The sequence below is a fragment of the Mobula hypostoma genome, chromosome 25 (assembly GCF_963921235.1).
Source record: "Mobula hypostoma chromosome 25, sMobHyp1.1, whole genome shotgun sequence".
Taxonomy (NCBI): Eukaryota; Metazoa; Chordata; class Chondrichthyes; order Myliobatiformes; family Myliobatidae; genus Mobula; species Mobula hypostoma.
This window is the reverse complement of record NC_086121.1, coordinates 21,893,199-21,908,636: the sequence shown is the minus strand read 5'-3', so window position 1 is coordinate 21,908,636 and position 15,438 is coordinate 21,893,199. Positions and strand designations below refer to the sequence as shown.

The 15,438-nt window shown below is 42.8% G+C and overlaps 2 protein-coding genes across 4 annotated transcripts in view; one reads left to right on the top strand and one right to left on the bottom strand.

Annotated features, from left to right (window-relative positions):
* LOC134337758 (zinc finger protein 239-like) overlaps positions 1-15,438 on the bottom strand; it is a 53,767-nt gene that overhangs the window by 11,649 nt on the left and 26,680 nt on the right. The window contains exon 3 of one of the 2 annotated variants that reach the window (XM_063032990.1): positions 876-908. The exons of the other annotated variant lie outside the window; for it this stretch is intronic. Within the exon in view, the coding sequence (XP_062889060.1) occupies positions 896-908 (13 nt within the window). The 3' untranslated portion in view covers positions 876-895. Of the gene's footprint in view, positions 1-875; positions 909-15,438 lie in introns of those variants that run through there. 2 annotated transcript variants of the gene reach the window in all.
* LOC134337760 (tumor necrosis factor receptor superfamily member 5-like) overlaps positions 1-15,438 on the top strand; it is a 42,086-nt gene that overhangs the window by 14,067 nt on the left and 12,581 nt on the right. For both annotated transcript variants that reach the window (XM_063032992.1, XM_063032993.1), the window contains exons 2-5: positions 3,155-3,283; positions 7,830-7,961; positions 10,566-10,647; positions 14,301-14,485. Coding sequence is in view for 1 of the 2 variants with exons in the window: in XM_063032993.1 (XP_062889063.1) it covers positions 3,155-3,283; positions 7,830-7,961; positions 10,566-10,647; positions 14,301-14,485 (528 nt within the window). In the remaining variant the exon portion in view is untranslated. The remainder of the gene's footprint in view (positions 1-3,154; positions 3,284-7,829; positions 7,962-10,565; positions 10,648-14,300; positions 14,486-15,438) is intronic.

Genomic DNA, 15,438 nt, shown 5'->3' with positions numbered 1-15,438 from the left:
CTGGATGCTTTTTGTTTTATCAAATCATGCTCTGCAAACTCTAAAGCAGGGGTTCCCACGATCAATGGTAAGGCTACATTGCAGAAAGAAGGTTGGGAGCTCTTGCTGTAGATACAGTTTTACATGAAAATCCCAGGGGATCAGCAGTTTCTGAGATACTCAAACCACCCAGTCTGGCACCAATGATCATTCCACTGTCAAAGTCACTTAGGTCACATTCCTTCCCCATTCTGATGTTTGGTCTGAACAACTGAACCTCCTGATCATGTCTGCATGCTTTTATGCATTGAGTTGCCACCATGTGATTGGCTGATTGGATATTTCCATTAACAAGCAGGTGTACAGGTTGTCACGTGACCGGCAACAATGAATATAGACTTGAGTCAGGTTTTATAAAAACAAACAAACAAACATTAAGCTCTGCTCAAAAATAGCAAAATGTATTTAGACAACGAACTTAACCGGAAGTTAACTGCTATACGGCAACTCTGGAAAAGTTCTTAAAAGGGTAAATGCGAAAACAGTTCTTAAAAGGTAAATTCGAACACAGTTCTTAGAATGGTAAATTTGAAAGTCCAAGAGATTTATACAGTCAATTAGGAGAGACTTTCCTGAAGTAAAGAATTCCTCGAAGATGTGACGTTACTGCTGATCTCAGCTGGAACCTGCCTTGTCCGCAGGATTCATGACGACGGAAATAAAACGGTTTAAAGGAACTGACCTTTTGCTCTGGAAAATCGACACTGCACTATCCTTCCTACTTTAGCAGAGGATATCTCAGATGCAGGTCACCTTTTCTTAAACGAAGATTCAATAAAGGTCGATCCTCTCCAAAACCCGCCAAACGATATCAGCTTTACTCGACTTGGCGAATTCCTGCACCTTGGTAAGATCTTCACTCTCCAATACTACTTACAATAGAAAGTAGAACTCCACTTTAAAATGAAACTACATCACAAGATGAATACGCAGCATAACGGAGTATCTGACAAATTAAATAACGAACTAAACTTAAAACTAACTGCGTCACCCCAGGGGTCTCCCTTTTATACCCGTAGTCAACATGTCATCACGTGACCTCACACTGGCAGGAAAATTACATCACCCCACCATCACATGACCATTACCTCATGCTCATAAGATACTCAATTACATCATGGTCATAAGACAATCACAAGACATCCATGAGGTATGTAACAAGGTGCACCTAATTAAATAACCACTAAGTATACACTAATCCCATTAATTCCCACTGATCCATTGATCTAAAATATTGCCATGTAAAATCTATAGGATTGACTTAGTGACGGGGGCAATTATAATCTACTCTGATTTGCTTATGATGTGGTTAGGCAGGAAAATGATTCATGAGAACTCAAAGAGTCTGCAAAGAGGAAGAAGTGGGTTAAATGAAACAGCATGAAGGCGGTGGGTGGAATAGTGAGGTAGGTAATTTTGGTAGGATGAAAATAAGAACAATAAGTTTAAATATTTAGAAAATAGTAAATGTTAGGAGAAACAGTATACAAAGATAGCCTGTAGGTACAACAAGAGTCAAGATATATAGCAGGAAAAGAGACCCTTCAGCTCATCCATGCTAATCAAGGTTACATCAGAACTGTTCCTACCCCTCAACCACCAGGCTCTTGAATAAAAAGGGGTAACTACACTCACCTGCCCCATCATTGAAATGTTCCTACAACCAATGATCTCACTTTAAGGGCTCTTTATTTCATTATCTCATGTTCTCACTATTTATTGCTATTTATTTACATTTGCATTTGCATAGTTTGTTGTCTTCTGCACTCTGGTTGATCTTCCGTTGATCCCCTTCTAGTTACCATTCCATAGATTTGCTGAGTATGCCCACAAGAAAATGAACCTCAGGGTTGTACATGGTGACATATAGGCCATTACATTAGCAGTGAAACCTTTCCCGGGTGTTACAGGTACTTTGGTAATAAAATTTACTTTGAACTTGGTTTTTAATAAAGTAAGAAAGTAATGGCAGAATTGTAAAGGGCTTTAGTGAGACCATACCTGCAGTATTATTTGTTCTAGTTAAAGAAAGGATGTAGTCGGCAAGGAAGTTAACTACATAGATTCACCTCATTGACCCTTGGGAGGAGATGATTGTCCTATGAGGAAGATGATGTGAAAGATGGACGTATACTCTCTGTGCTTTAGAGCAATGAGGGGTCCCATTGCAGTATGCATGTTGTTAATGAAGAACTGAAGGGGTGGATGCCTTTTCTTCTGGCTGGAAATTCAATTACAAAGCCACACAGTATTTATAGCCTTTACTGCAGCAGAAACTGAACGTAAGAGTGAAGATGACTTCATAGGGTTCAAATACGCTCACACTTACAATATGTACTGAGGTCTGGTAGCCCCACTTCAGGAAGGATAAACTTGCATTGGAGGAAGGGTTCGCCAGATTGACAAGGGATTAATCTATATTCTCTAGAGATTACAGAAACAAGGGGCTGATGTTGTAGAAATAATGAAAATTCTTAAGGGATTACGAAGCAAATTCAAAGACAATGTTTCCTCCAATTTCAAAGTTGCCCATCTAGGACTGAGGGGAGAAGAAATTTCTTAATATGGGGTAGTGGTATTTTTGGAATTCACCACCCAAGAGGCCTGTGGAAGCTCCGTTATTGAATATATTTAAAGAACAAATTTTGACATGAAGAGAGTCAAGAGATAATGAATCTTGCAGGTGCGAAAGGGTAAATTTTCTATCCGCTGGGTCTCTTTCTGCATTCCTTCCATTTTTAGCTCTATGAATCTTGTACCTGGTCTCTTTTATTCCTTCAGATCTGCCTTGTTTTGCCACACATCATCATCACTTTTTCCAGATGTTTCTTTGGTATTCCATTGAAACATTTTTCTTTTGTCCTTTATTTCGCCCCTCCCATCCTCTCCACCATCCTCAGCATCTTCAACTTCATTTAGCTCTGCTCTTCAACTTTCCCCACCCGATGTATGTATATGGCTGTTGTACAGAAGCTTTAATTCTTTTCTCTTTCTTCACAGATGCTGTTTGTTCTGATGAGCATTTCCAGTGCAGTTATTGTTCTTTTTATTTCCAATTCAACATCAAACCTTTAATTTTCATACTCTGACAGAAAATGCACTTTATTTTAAACAGGACAGTTCATGAGAAGGCGGTGTGGTTATTTTGGTGCTTCGGCAGATTGTGAGACTTGTCAAAGTGGGCATTTTACGGACACCTGGAATATACACAATCGCTGTGCGCCATGTACAAGTTGTTCTAAAGGTGAGTTTAATAATTACTTTTTGACTAACCAGATACCAAATAATGGAATGGGACTTTGTTCCTTTCCCTTGGCTACCTTGGGCTTGAAATTTTACCACAACTTGTGTGAATGTTGACTTTCCGTTTCTTTGTGCACATTTGAAGTTAATACCTTAAAAATTAAGCACCACCCCCAAAAATGATAACATCCCAGAGTAACACACACAAAACAGTGGAGGAACTCAGCAGGCCAGGCAGCATCTATGGAAAAGAGTAAACCGCCGACGTTTCGGGCTGAGACCCTTCATCGGGACTGGAAAGAAGGAGGGGAAGTCAGAGTAAGAAGATGGGGGGAGGGGAGGAAGAAGTACAGGGTGGCAGGTGATAGGTGAAACCAGGAGAGGGGCAGGGGTGAAGTGAAGAGCTGGGAAGCTGATTGGTGAAAGAGATAAAGGGCTGGAGAAGGGGGTATCTAATAGGTGAGGGCAGAGGACCTTGAAAGGAAGGGAAGGGAGAGGAGCACCAGAGGGAGGTGATGGGCAGATAAGGTGATAGAGGGAAATGGGAATGGGGAACGGTGAAGGAGAGGGGTGGGGGGGACAATTGCCAGAAGTTGGAGAAATCATAGAGTAGTTAGTATGGGGGATTCTGGGTGCTAGTTGGTCACAGATTGCCATTGCCAGTCAGTGGGCTGACACAGAATCATGGTTGGGGTTGGTAGATAGGGTACAGGGGCTACAGCTTGGGACTGGGACCTGCCGTTAGTGACAGGCATTGATTGGAAATAGTGTGCGACGTAGTGAGGGTTAGAACCTAGAAGAGTAGAACAGTGCGGCAGCAGAAACATGCCCTTCAACCAGAATGAGCTTGAGGCCAAACTTAATCAGTCCGTTCTGCTTGGGTTCGAATCTGGCCAGCCCCTTGCACGAGTTCCACCCATGCTGGCTTGAGTGTCGAGCTAGCAATGGCTTGTAAAAAAGACAAATGCTAAAGAAACAGCAAGGTTGTCACCTGATGCACCTAATGGTGCAGGGAGGAGCTTTATCATACGTTTTAACTGCCTGCACATGATCTGTCTTCCTCTGTTCCCTGACACTTTACGTGCCTACCTAGTGTCACGTACCCCGTGACGGGGATAAAGAAACCAGCGGAAATAGAAACCACTTTGGAGTCCAGTATTGCTATAAACTACTAATATTTTTAGTAACTAAGCAAAACAGTAATATAAATGTAGGTAAATCAAACAGGTTAGCAATGATTACATATATAAGTACGTAAATCAGTAAGTGTGGAAAAATATGTATGAAAAGCCAAGCTTCTTTAAGTCTAGGGGTAAAAAGATACAGTCTTACGATGTTGAGTAAAGTTCAGTTCAGTTCAGTTCGTGGTATGTGGTTGAATAGCGATGGGGAGAGAGAGAGTGAGTTGAGTCTTCAGGTGAGCTGTTACCGTCGTCCTCCAAAATCCTTCACAAGTCACCGACTGTGACTTTAACCAGGGGGACCGGTTTTCCTGTGGTGGAGCTATCACCCCGGCAAGGGTGGACACATAAACAACTCCCCACCAGTCAACCCCTTCTCCTTCACTGGAATAGCAATTTGGATCAATCCGCCTGATTGATCCTCCAAAACCCACTTTCTCTGCGGGCACAACAATGCTCATTCAGTGTCCAGATGATGTGTCTGAGGTCTGTATCATCTGACCTCCTATTTATTTCTCTGTGCTGAGCATCACCTGTCATTCAAAGAGTCCCTCCTTCCTTTGTCTGTAAAGGAAATGCACAAGCAGGCAACAAGTCCTTGGAAGTAACATCAACAACTTGCCTTCGGTCACCATAGCAATTTACGAGCTGCTCGGTGCTGTCTCCAAACCCAACTCAGTAGAAATCCAAAGTTACTTCCAATGCCTTAAAGTGACAGTCTAACCGGTAATCTTCATCTCTCTCTCCCTCTCTTTTCAAAAGCAACATTTCGGTGGTAAATAACTCTGTCTCTTCAAAAGCACAGCTAGTAGGAGTACTCCAGGATCTCCTCACACTAGAAACTTCTGGAACACAACCATAGTATCTGCTTCCTCTCTCACCTTCCAAGCAACTGCCACTCTCTGTGCAGATGCAAAACTGTCCCGTACATCCTAGGTTAGGACGAAGATTCTCAGCGGCCTTGAATCATTGGGCCGTCCTGTGTTAACTTGACTTTCTGGTATGACATTTATCCAGAGGTGAAAGCTCCTGTAAAAACCAAGGAAGCCTGCGGGCTGTGGACTGGGAATTCCCAGTACAGCCAAGGCTGCTGATGTTGTCACCCAGTTAACCTTGATGTGTTAGGGCACAGCTCTTGAATTTGTGGTTGGAGATTTAGAAAATTATTCTAAGATCCTTTCCAACCGTCTCCCCTGTCGTCTGCACAGTGATTGAAACCCACCCAGTGCTACGTGCAGAAACCACCCAAGGCAGCAGAAATCTTGCTGATATGACAAACTTTTTTTTTTAAAGAATGCTTCCTGTCTGCTTCAGTCTTTTCTCGATTTCATCAGTAAGCTACGAGTCAGAACTTTTGGGGTTCCCAGATAATGTGACGTGCAGGGTCTGGGGTTTTTGAGGAGACAAGCTATTTGCATAAGGAAGAAATATGCCTAAAATGAGAGGGGATATGCAATCTGTGATTAAATTGCAAATAGCTTGTTGAAAAAAATGTAGTTTATGTTTTGTTTTTCTGAATGGGCTTTAGAATGCAATGGTAATTTTCATTTTACCTTCTAATGAAATTGGATTATGCAGCACAATTACTCAATTATTGACTTTTTTATTTAATCACATGAAATTGCCCACACAGTGACTTTCCAATGTTGACAGGGCATGATTCTTGCATCAAACTAGATCCCACTCTTCATTTTAGCTCATCCACTCTAATTCCATGGGCCCTCTCTTCTTTCATGTCCTTTCTTTTCGGCATCTTAGATTCTTAGGCTTCTTCCTTTTCTTAGGTTTTTAAAAATATATTTAGTTATTTATTTATTGGGATGCAGTGCAGAATTGGCCCTCCCCGGCCCTTCGAACTGCACTGTCCAGCAATGCCCCGATTTAACCCTAGCCTAATCACAGGACAATGTACAATGACCAATTCACCTAAAAACTGTCTCGAGACTGTGGGAGGAAACCAGAACACCCCAAGGAAACTTGTGTGGTCATGGGGAGAACGTGCAAATTCCTTACGTGCAGCGGCAGGAAATGAACTTGGGTTGTCTGTACTGTAAAGCGTTGTCACTGTGATGCCCAATTCCAGTATCTGCATTTGTTTTTTTTTAAATATTTAATATTCCGACATTATATTTTCCAGTCATTTACTTGGTCATAGACATGTCTACTTAGACCATAAGACATAGGAGCAGAATTAGGCCATTCAGCCCATCGAGTCTGCTTTGCCATTCCATCATCGCTGATCCTGGATCCCACTCAATCCCATACACCTGCCCTCTCACCACATCCTTTGATGCCCTGACTGATCAGGAAACGATCAACTTATGCCTTAAATATACCCACGGACTTGGCCTCCACCGCAGTCGGTGGCAGAGCATTCCACATATTCCCTACTCTCTGGCTAAGAAAATTCCTCCTTACCTCTGTTCGAAAGGGTCACTCCTCAATTTTGAGGACTTGCCCTCTAGTTCTGGATATCCCCACCATAAGAAACATCCTCTCCACATCCACCCTATCTAGTCCTTTCAACATTCAGTAGGTTTCAGGTAGATCCCCCCTGCATTCTTCTAAATTCCAATGAGTATAGGCACAAAGCTGCCAAATGCTCCTCATATCTTAACGCCTTCATTCCCGGAATCATCCTCATGAACCTCCTCTGGACTCTCTCCAATGACAACAAATCCTTTCGGAGATACGGGGCCCAAAACTGTTGACAATACTCGAAGTGTAGCCTAACTATTGTCTTATAAAGGCTCAGCATTATCTCCTTGCTTTTATATTCTATTCCCCTTAAAATAAATGCCAGCATTGCATCTGCCTTCTTTACCATGGACTCAACCTGTAAATTAACCTTCTGGGAGTCTTGCATGAGGACTCCTAAGTCCCTCTGCACCTCTGATGTTTGAATCACTTCAGATAAAGATCACAAGGTAAGGCTGGCTGAGTGGTGGGGGAGCATCTTTGAGTTAATGGCAGTAACAAAAATTTTATTAAGGACAAAGGATGCCAGAGGAGAAAGTAACAGAATTAGGCGTGTTGCCAGAAGTGAAAATTAATGTTAACTCTCATGTCTTCACTATTTCAATTTCAAATGACCAGTCTGCTTTTTGCTTTTAAGCTTATTAACTAAGGTAACTGGAAACTCATTTCAAGTTCCCACTTATTAGCATTCAGAGTGGAATCCCATAAGATTACTTCTTATTTCCAGAGGTGTCCTCAAAAATCCCTCACCTGGAAGGAATTACAAATGTGATGTCTCTTTCTTTACAGAAGGTTGTTGACTGCCAATAAGAGTGTGTTTCCAATTATTATTTAAAAACCTTTGTAATAACAGATTATTTTATGAAATGCTTCCTGTTTCCAATCCAGAAAATGGTCTTCAAATTGCAAAGGAATGCAACAAAAAAGCCAATACCAAATGCACCTGTCGGCCAGGTTACTCTTCAGATGGGAATGGAAAATGCTTCAAAATATGTGACAAAGGAGAGCAATTAAAATCAGGTACAAAACTATAAACATTCATGGAGCCATAGTGTAATACTGCATGAAAACAGGCCCATCAGCCCAGCTTGTTTATTCCAACCAAGATGCTAGTCCCGCTTGGCCCATTTCAACAAACAGTTCAAAATAACATTACAGCGAATTTCCTTTGTTTGATCTGGGAACCACTGGTGGCAGCAGCAGTTGCTGCCCATCCCTCATTAGTCTAATTGCTCTTGCAAAGGTAGCGGTGAGCCAACATCCTGAATCACTGGAAACCTGGTGGTGAAGATACTCCTATGGTGTGGCTCAACCGTGGCTTCAGGATTTGGTCTCAGGGATATATTTCCAACTCAAGACAGAGCACAACTTGGAGGCAGAACCTCCTTGTGGCTGCCTTCTTTACCCTTCTGGGCAGTAGAGGTCATGCTTTTTGGGAAGTGCTTTTTTGTAGATGGTAAACACTGCAGTCACTGTGTCCTGGTGATGGTAGGAATGAATTGTTAGCGTAATCAACGGTTTGCTGGTCAAAGAGGCTGCAATGTCCTGGATGAAGTTGACTTACTTCAGATTTATTGGAGCTACATTCATCCAGCAAATGAGTGTTATACCACATTCTTGAGATGGTGGAAAAGTTTTATTGTATCAAGAAGTAAGTGGCATATCTTTTGATAACCAGCACTTCACCTGTGGGTCTGTCAAAATCATCTCCTGTATCCAGTATTCACAGTAAGGCATCCTCTATATCAGTGAGACCTGATGTAGATTGGGGGAGTGCTTTTTCATCTGCAACAGGCAGGATTTCCCACTGGAAAACAATTTTAATTCCACTATTCCCATTCTTACATGTCGATCCATAGCCTCCTCTACTGCCACGATGAGGCCACTCTCAGGTTGGAGGAGCAACACCTCATATTCTGTCTGGGTAGCCTCCAACCCGATGGTATGAACATCAATTTCTCTAATTTCTAGTAATTTCTCCTGCCATTCTCTTCCCTGTTTTTCCATTCCCTATTCTGGCTCCCTTCTTACCCCTTTTCTTCTCCTCACCTTCCCCTTCCTCCTTCCCTTTCTCCCATTGTCCATTCTCCCTTCCTATCAGATTCCTTTTTCTTCAGTCCTTTACTACTTCTTCCACCTATCACCTCCCAGCTTCTCACTTCACCTGCTCTCCGCCTGCCATCTATCTTTCTCCTCACCCAGCTTCACCAATCACCTTCCGGCTTGTACTCTTTCTCCTCCACCCGACTTTATATTCTGTCCTCTTCCCTCTTCCTTTCCAGTCCTGATAAAGGGTCTCAGCCCAGAACATTGACTCTTCATTCTTCTCCATAGACGCTGCTGAGTTCCTCCATCATTTTGTGTGTGTTACTTTGATTTTCTGTTGTGGCTGGCCTGGTTGGTCAAATGGATGTTGATGGGAGGGAACTTCATTGTTAGACATTTTCTTTTTGAAGAAGGTCACAATCTGAGACACAAAGGTTACTTGCCACTTAGTGGCCCATGCCTGAATGTTATCTGGGTCTTGCTGTGTGCATTGTTCTTGGACTGAGATAACAGACCTCAAAAAATTCCCTCCTGGCACTTATCCTTGTAAACGGAACAAATGCTACACATGCCCTTACACTTCCTCCCTTACCACATTCAGGGCCCCAGACAGTCCTTCCAGGTGAGGCGACACTTCAACTGTGAGTCGGCTGGGGTGATATACTGCGTCCGGTGCTCCCGATGTGGCCTTCTATATATTGGCCAGACCTGACGCAGACTGGGAGACCGTTTTGCTGAACACCTACGCTCTGTCTGCCAGAGAAAGCACGCATTTTAATTCCACATCCCATTCCCATTCTGACATGTCTATCCACGGCCTCCTCTACTGTAAAGATGAAGCCACACTCAGGTTGGAGGAACAACACCTTATATTCCGTCTGGGTAGCCTCCAACCTCATGGCATGAACACTGACTTCTCAAACTCCCGATAATGCCCCACTTCCCCCTCGTACCCCATCCATTATTTATTTATATACACACATTCTTTTTCTCTCTCTCCTTTTTCTCCCTCTGTCCCTCTCACTATACCCCTTGCCCATCCTCTGGGTCCCCCCCCCTTTTCTTTCTCCCTGGGCCTCCTGTCCCATGATCCTCTCATATCCCTTTTGCCAATCCACTGTTCAGCTCTTGGCTCCATCTCTCCCCCTCCTGTCTTCTCCTATCATTTCGGATCTCCCCCTCCCTCTCCCACTTTCAAATCTCTTACTAGCTCTTTCTTCAGTTAGTCCTGATGAAGGGTCTCGGACCAAAACTTCAACTGTACCTCTTCCTATAGATGCTGCCGGGCCTGCTGTGTTCACCAGCAACTTTGATGTGTGTTGCACAAAAAATTACAACCTTGTTCCCTTGTGTGAGATGTAAACTTTACAACTGGTTTTGTGGTGATGCTTCCATGTAAGTAAAATCCCCAAGCAGTAGGTAAAGATTTAACATATGTAGTTATTCAAAATGAAAAGTTCTTTGCAGATTCTTGATGAGAGTAGACTTGCTTACTAGTGGCTATAAAATTATCTGTTTACAGTTACCATGGTATCTTCAGTTAACTGACTAGTTTTATTTATACTGTTCGATTTGTAGGCAACATCTATACCTGTGAACCATGTCCAGAAGGATTTTATGCAGATCAAAGAGGAACCAAATCATGCAAACCTTGGACAAGGTAGCTGTAACTTGGAATGGATTTATATTCAATTCCCTGCAGTGTTGATGGATCTTGGTGTTTTAATCCAAAGTTTTTTTTTAGAAGTCAGGAACGAGGCACAAAACTTGTTGCTTCAAGATTGTTTTATTAAGAGTTGATAGAACAGGAAAAAAAACCTAAACGGACAGTGACAGGAAAAGGAAAGAGAATATCTGCAGATGCTGGAAATCCAAGCAACACACAGAAAATGCTGGAGGAACTCAGCAGGCCAGGCAGCATCTGTGGAAAAGAGTACAGTTAATGTTTCGAGCCAAGACCCTTCATCAGGACTGGAAATAAAGATGAGTCAGAGTAAGAAAGTGGGGGTGGGGAGGAAGAACCACAAGGTGAGAGGTGAAATGGCGGGGAGGGAGCAGGGTTGAGGTAAAGAGCTGGGGAGTTGATTGGTGAGAGAGATACAGGGTTGGAGAAAGAGGGAGTCTGATAGGAGAGGACAGAAGGCCAAGGAAGAAGGAAAAAGGGACAGGAGCAACAGAAGGAGGTGACAGGCAGATAAGGAGATAAGGTGACAGTAGAGGAGGCCATAGACTGATGTATCAGAATGGGAATGGGAAGTGGAATTAAACTGGGTGGCCACTGGGAGATCCTGCTTTTTCTGGCGGTCAAACCGTGGCTGCTCGACAAAGCAGTCTCCCAATCTGCGTCAAGTCTCCCCGAGATACAAGAGGCCACACCGGGAGGAGCAACACCTTATGTTCCATCTGGGTAGGCTCCAACCTGATGGCATGAGCATCAATTTCTTGAACTTCTGGTAAAGGCCCCCTCCCCTCCTTCACCATTCCCCATTCCACTCTCTCACCTCATCTCCTTACCTGCCTGTCACCTCTCGCTGGTGCCCTCCCCATTTTCCTTCTTCCATGGCCTCTGTCCTCTCCTATCAAATTCCCCCTTCTCCAGCCCTGTATCTCTCACTAATCAACTTCCCAGAACTTTACTTCAACCCTCCCCCTCTTCCCAGTTTCACCCGTTACCTTCAGGTTCTTCCTCCCCCTCCCCCCCACCATTTTCTAACTCTGATTCCTCACCTTTTTTACTCAGTCCCGGTGAAGGGTCTCGGCTCGAAACGTCTGCGCTCTTTTCCATAGATGCTGCCTGTTCTGCTGAGTTCCTCCAGCATTTTGTGCGTGTTGCTTAAATAAGTACAACAGCTATTTTATACTACTGAGTTAAGGGAAAAGTCCTTTCCAATCTATAGATCAAAATTAACCAATGAGAAAACACTTATTCACTCAATGCAGAACCAAGAAGCATCCAGAGTTGTACTTTGTATAGCCACTACAGGCAAATTAAATTGTTATATGCACACTATAGCCACTAGGAATCATTGTAAGCAATCAGTTGTATACAAGTTATGATATAAAATACAAACATAATTAATTGTTAAACTCAAAGAAAATAATAAATAAACAGTCTAATACTAGAATTAAATGGTCTGATACAATGGTGTGTCCTTCACAAACAAGATAAAGTCTGCAGATGCTGGAAATTTGAGCAACACACACAAAATGCTGGAGGAACTCAGCAGGCCTCCTCCACTGTCCTGATAAGGCCACACATAGGTTGGAGGAACAGCACCTTATATTCCCTTTGTGTAGCCTCCAACCTGACAGCATGAACATCGATTTCTCAAACTTCTGGTAATGCCCCCCCCCTTCACCATTTCCGATCCCCTTTTCCCTCCCTCACCTTATCTCCTTGCCTGCCTATCGCCTCCCTCCGGTGCCCCTCCCCCCCTTTTTCTTTCTTCCATGGCCTTTGTCCCTTTCACCTATGAACTTCACAGCTCCTTACTTCATCCCTCCCCCTCCAGGTTTCACCTACCATCTGGTGTTTCTCTCTCCCCTCCCCACACCTTTTAAATCTACTCCTCAGCTTTTTCTCTCCAGTCCTGCCAAAGGGTTCCGGCCGAAACGTCGACTGTACTTTTTTCCATAGATGCTGCCGGCCTGCTGAGTTCCTCCAGCACTTTGTGTGTGTTGTATGTCCTTTCATACAGATGCAGGGTCGCACTTTCCTCTTGCTCAGTGCAGAAACTAGATCCTGTGAATAAGTACCCTTTTGAAGAGAAAGCCAATGTAACAGGTACACTTGGATGTTAAAGGACCAACATTGTCACCGAATAACACAAACAAAATGTTGGGGAACTCAGCAAGTCAAGCAGCAACTATGGAAAGGATACATTTGTTTTACTCTGTATTTCCAGCAGCTACGTAATCTTTTGTGTTTTAGTATTGTCACTGAGTGAACTTGTAGCATCTCCTCTTTATCCACTCGCTGTGGTACCAGATGTTTGCAGTTTTTATTTTTTTTATTTACAGAATGTTTTATAGTGTAATATAATCTATTGAGAGAAATATGCACCCTTTCTATAGTATGTGCCTAATGCTTTGTTCTGAATGGTGCTGAGGTTCTTGAGGCTAGTTTAAGCTGGACTCATCCAACTTCTCTGGTAGTGGTGATTTTCTCCTCCTTACAATATATACACAGATACAAGCTACAATCCTTGAAGTAGATGTAATATATGCCGGAGATTTTACAGCCCACCTCTAATAGTGAAGATAATGGGAGGCCACTATTTTACAGGATTTTGGCCTGTTTATTCTGTCTGCCTTTGGTCTACATATACTTCCTTCTGTTGGTCAAGCAGATTTTAAGCCAAGCTTTGGACAGGTCCTCATCGAGTTGTCATCAGGAAGGCTGAACGACTGTCCCATCTCTGAGTGCCAATTGCTTGAATTGAGTGCTCTGCTCTTTGGACATATTCCTGTGGAAGCTCAATCCACCACCACACCCCCCTCCCCACTGCTAAGAAATACATATATCCAGTAGCTGTGGCACTGTTGTCTTAGATATACTTGGTATCAGGCCAGTTGAAAGTTTGCATGTGAAGATGATGAAAATTCTCTGAGTATTCTCTCATTACAGAGGAGTGAAAAGTCAGCTTACCACTCTCCACCCTAGTCTTTATTATACGGAAGTGCTCAAATTCTTACTGAGTTTAATTGAGTGCTCTGCTCTCAATTAAAAGTTAATGTATCATTTTGGAAAGTGTTAGGTTTTTAAGTTGATTTTCTCACTTCTTATATTTGATAGAGAGAACTGAGTAGAAATGGCAGCTCTCAACATGTCTAATATGACATTCCTGTTTGGTTCTATGATAGGAAAGCCTCTTCTCAGTAACTGGTCAGTGACAGCGTGTGCACTTTGACCTTATGTTATTTTGATGTGTTTATAGTTTTGTACCTTTAGTCACAGGTTGCAGTGACATGATTAACCCTTTATCACTGTCTTCACAGATACAATGTTTATCATAGATCTTGTTGCTTTTACACAATTTAACTTGGCACAATTTGTAAGTTTTTTTTTGAGTGCGGGTGGGGGATTTGATATTTTTCTTTGAACGACTTCCATGGTTTTCTTTTTTTCATGGCTATCTGGAGAAGACAAATCTCAGAGTTGTATACTGCATACATACCTTGATAATAAATAAAACTCTGAAGCTTTTGAAGTAACATTTTTAAAATGCATTATACATTGGGAGCACACAGCTTCAAATCTCATCGATCAGCCATGCTTACTCACACACTAGATGCACTTCTACTTCTGTGCAGGTGCAATGAGACGTTTCAGCGTGGGTCAGCAACAAAGGATTCGGTATGTGGTTCATTTGAGTCTAATCCAACCACCACCAGCAAAGAGAGGCTCTCTACCCCTGAGACCACATACAGTACGACGCTGCTAAAAATGACAACAGTTGTTTCAGTAATGACAGCAGCTGATTCAGGAACAATAGCAGGTAAGATTTCATAACTTGTTCTTAAACACTATTTCCCATTTTGTTTTTTTAACCATGTCACAAAGAACTGAAGGTATTGAAGCATGGAGCAAAATGTGGGAAAGAGCTGGGAGGTGGGATTAATTCAGGTAACACTCTGTTTTGAAAGGTACGGATGCACTAGGGTGATTGCTCCTCCTTTGACATATAAATTCTACTATTCTGCAATTACCTAGGCCTTTTAATGTGACCACAGGTTCAGTATCTGCGACCCATACCATTTGTGATACATATTAACAACTTAGCCAAAAATGTAGGGAGTATGTTGGTACGACAATAGTTGGTGGTGTTATGGAAAATAAGATTATTGCCAAAGGCCACAGCAGAATATAAATCACACGGGGAGCTGGGTGGAGCACTGGCATGAGGAATTTAATCCAGACAAGTGTGAGGTGCACTTTTTGGGGAAATCAGGTAGGGGTAGAACATAGAGTGCAAATGGTAGAGCACTCAGGAACCTCGATAAGCGCAGGGTTCTTGGCCTTCAAGTTCATAGTTTCCTGAAAGCATTATATAGGGTGGTGAAGGAGGTTTATGGAGTGCTGTAGGGCACAGAATATAAAAGTCGGGACATTACGTTGCAAATTTACAAAACATCGGTTAAGCTGGTCTTGGAGTATGGGATGCAGTTCTGATGGCCGCTCTAGAGGAAGGATGTGATTGCAATGGAGAGGGTGCAGAGGAGGTTGGCCAAGACGCTCCCTCGTTTGGAGGTCTTCAGTAACGGGGAGAGATGCAACACAGAGCATCATAGGAAGTCATTCCTGCCTGTGGCCATCAAACTTTATAACTCCTCCCTTGGAGGGTCAGACACCCTGAGCCAATAGGCTGGTCCTGGACTTATCTCCTGGCATAATTTACATATTACTATTTAATTACTTATAGTTTTATTACTATTTAATTATTTATGGTGC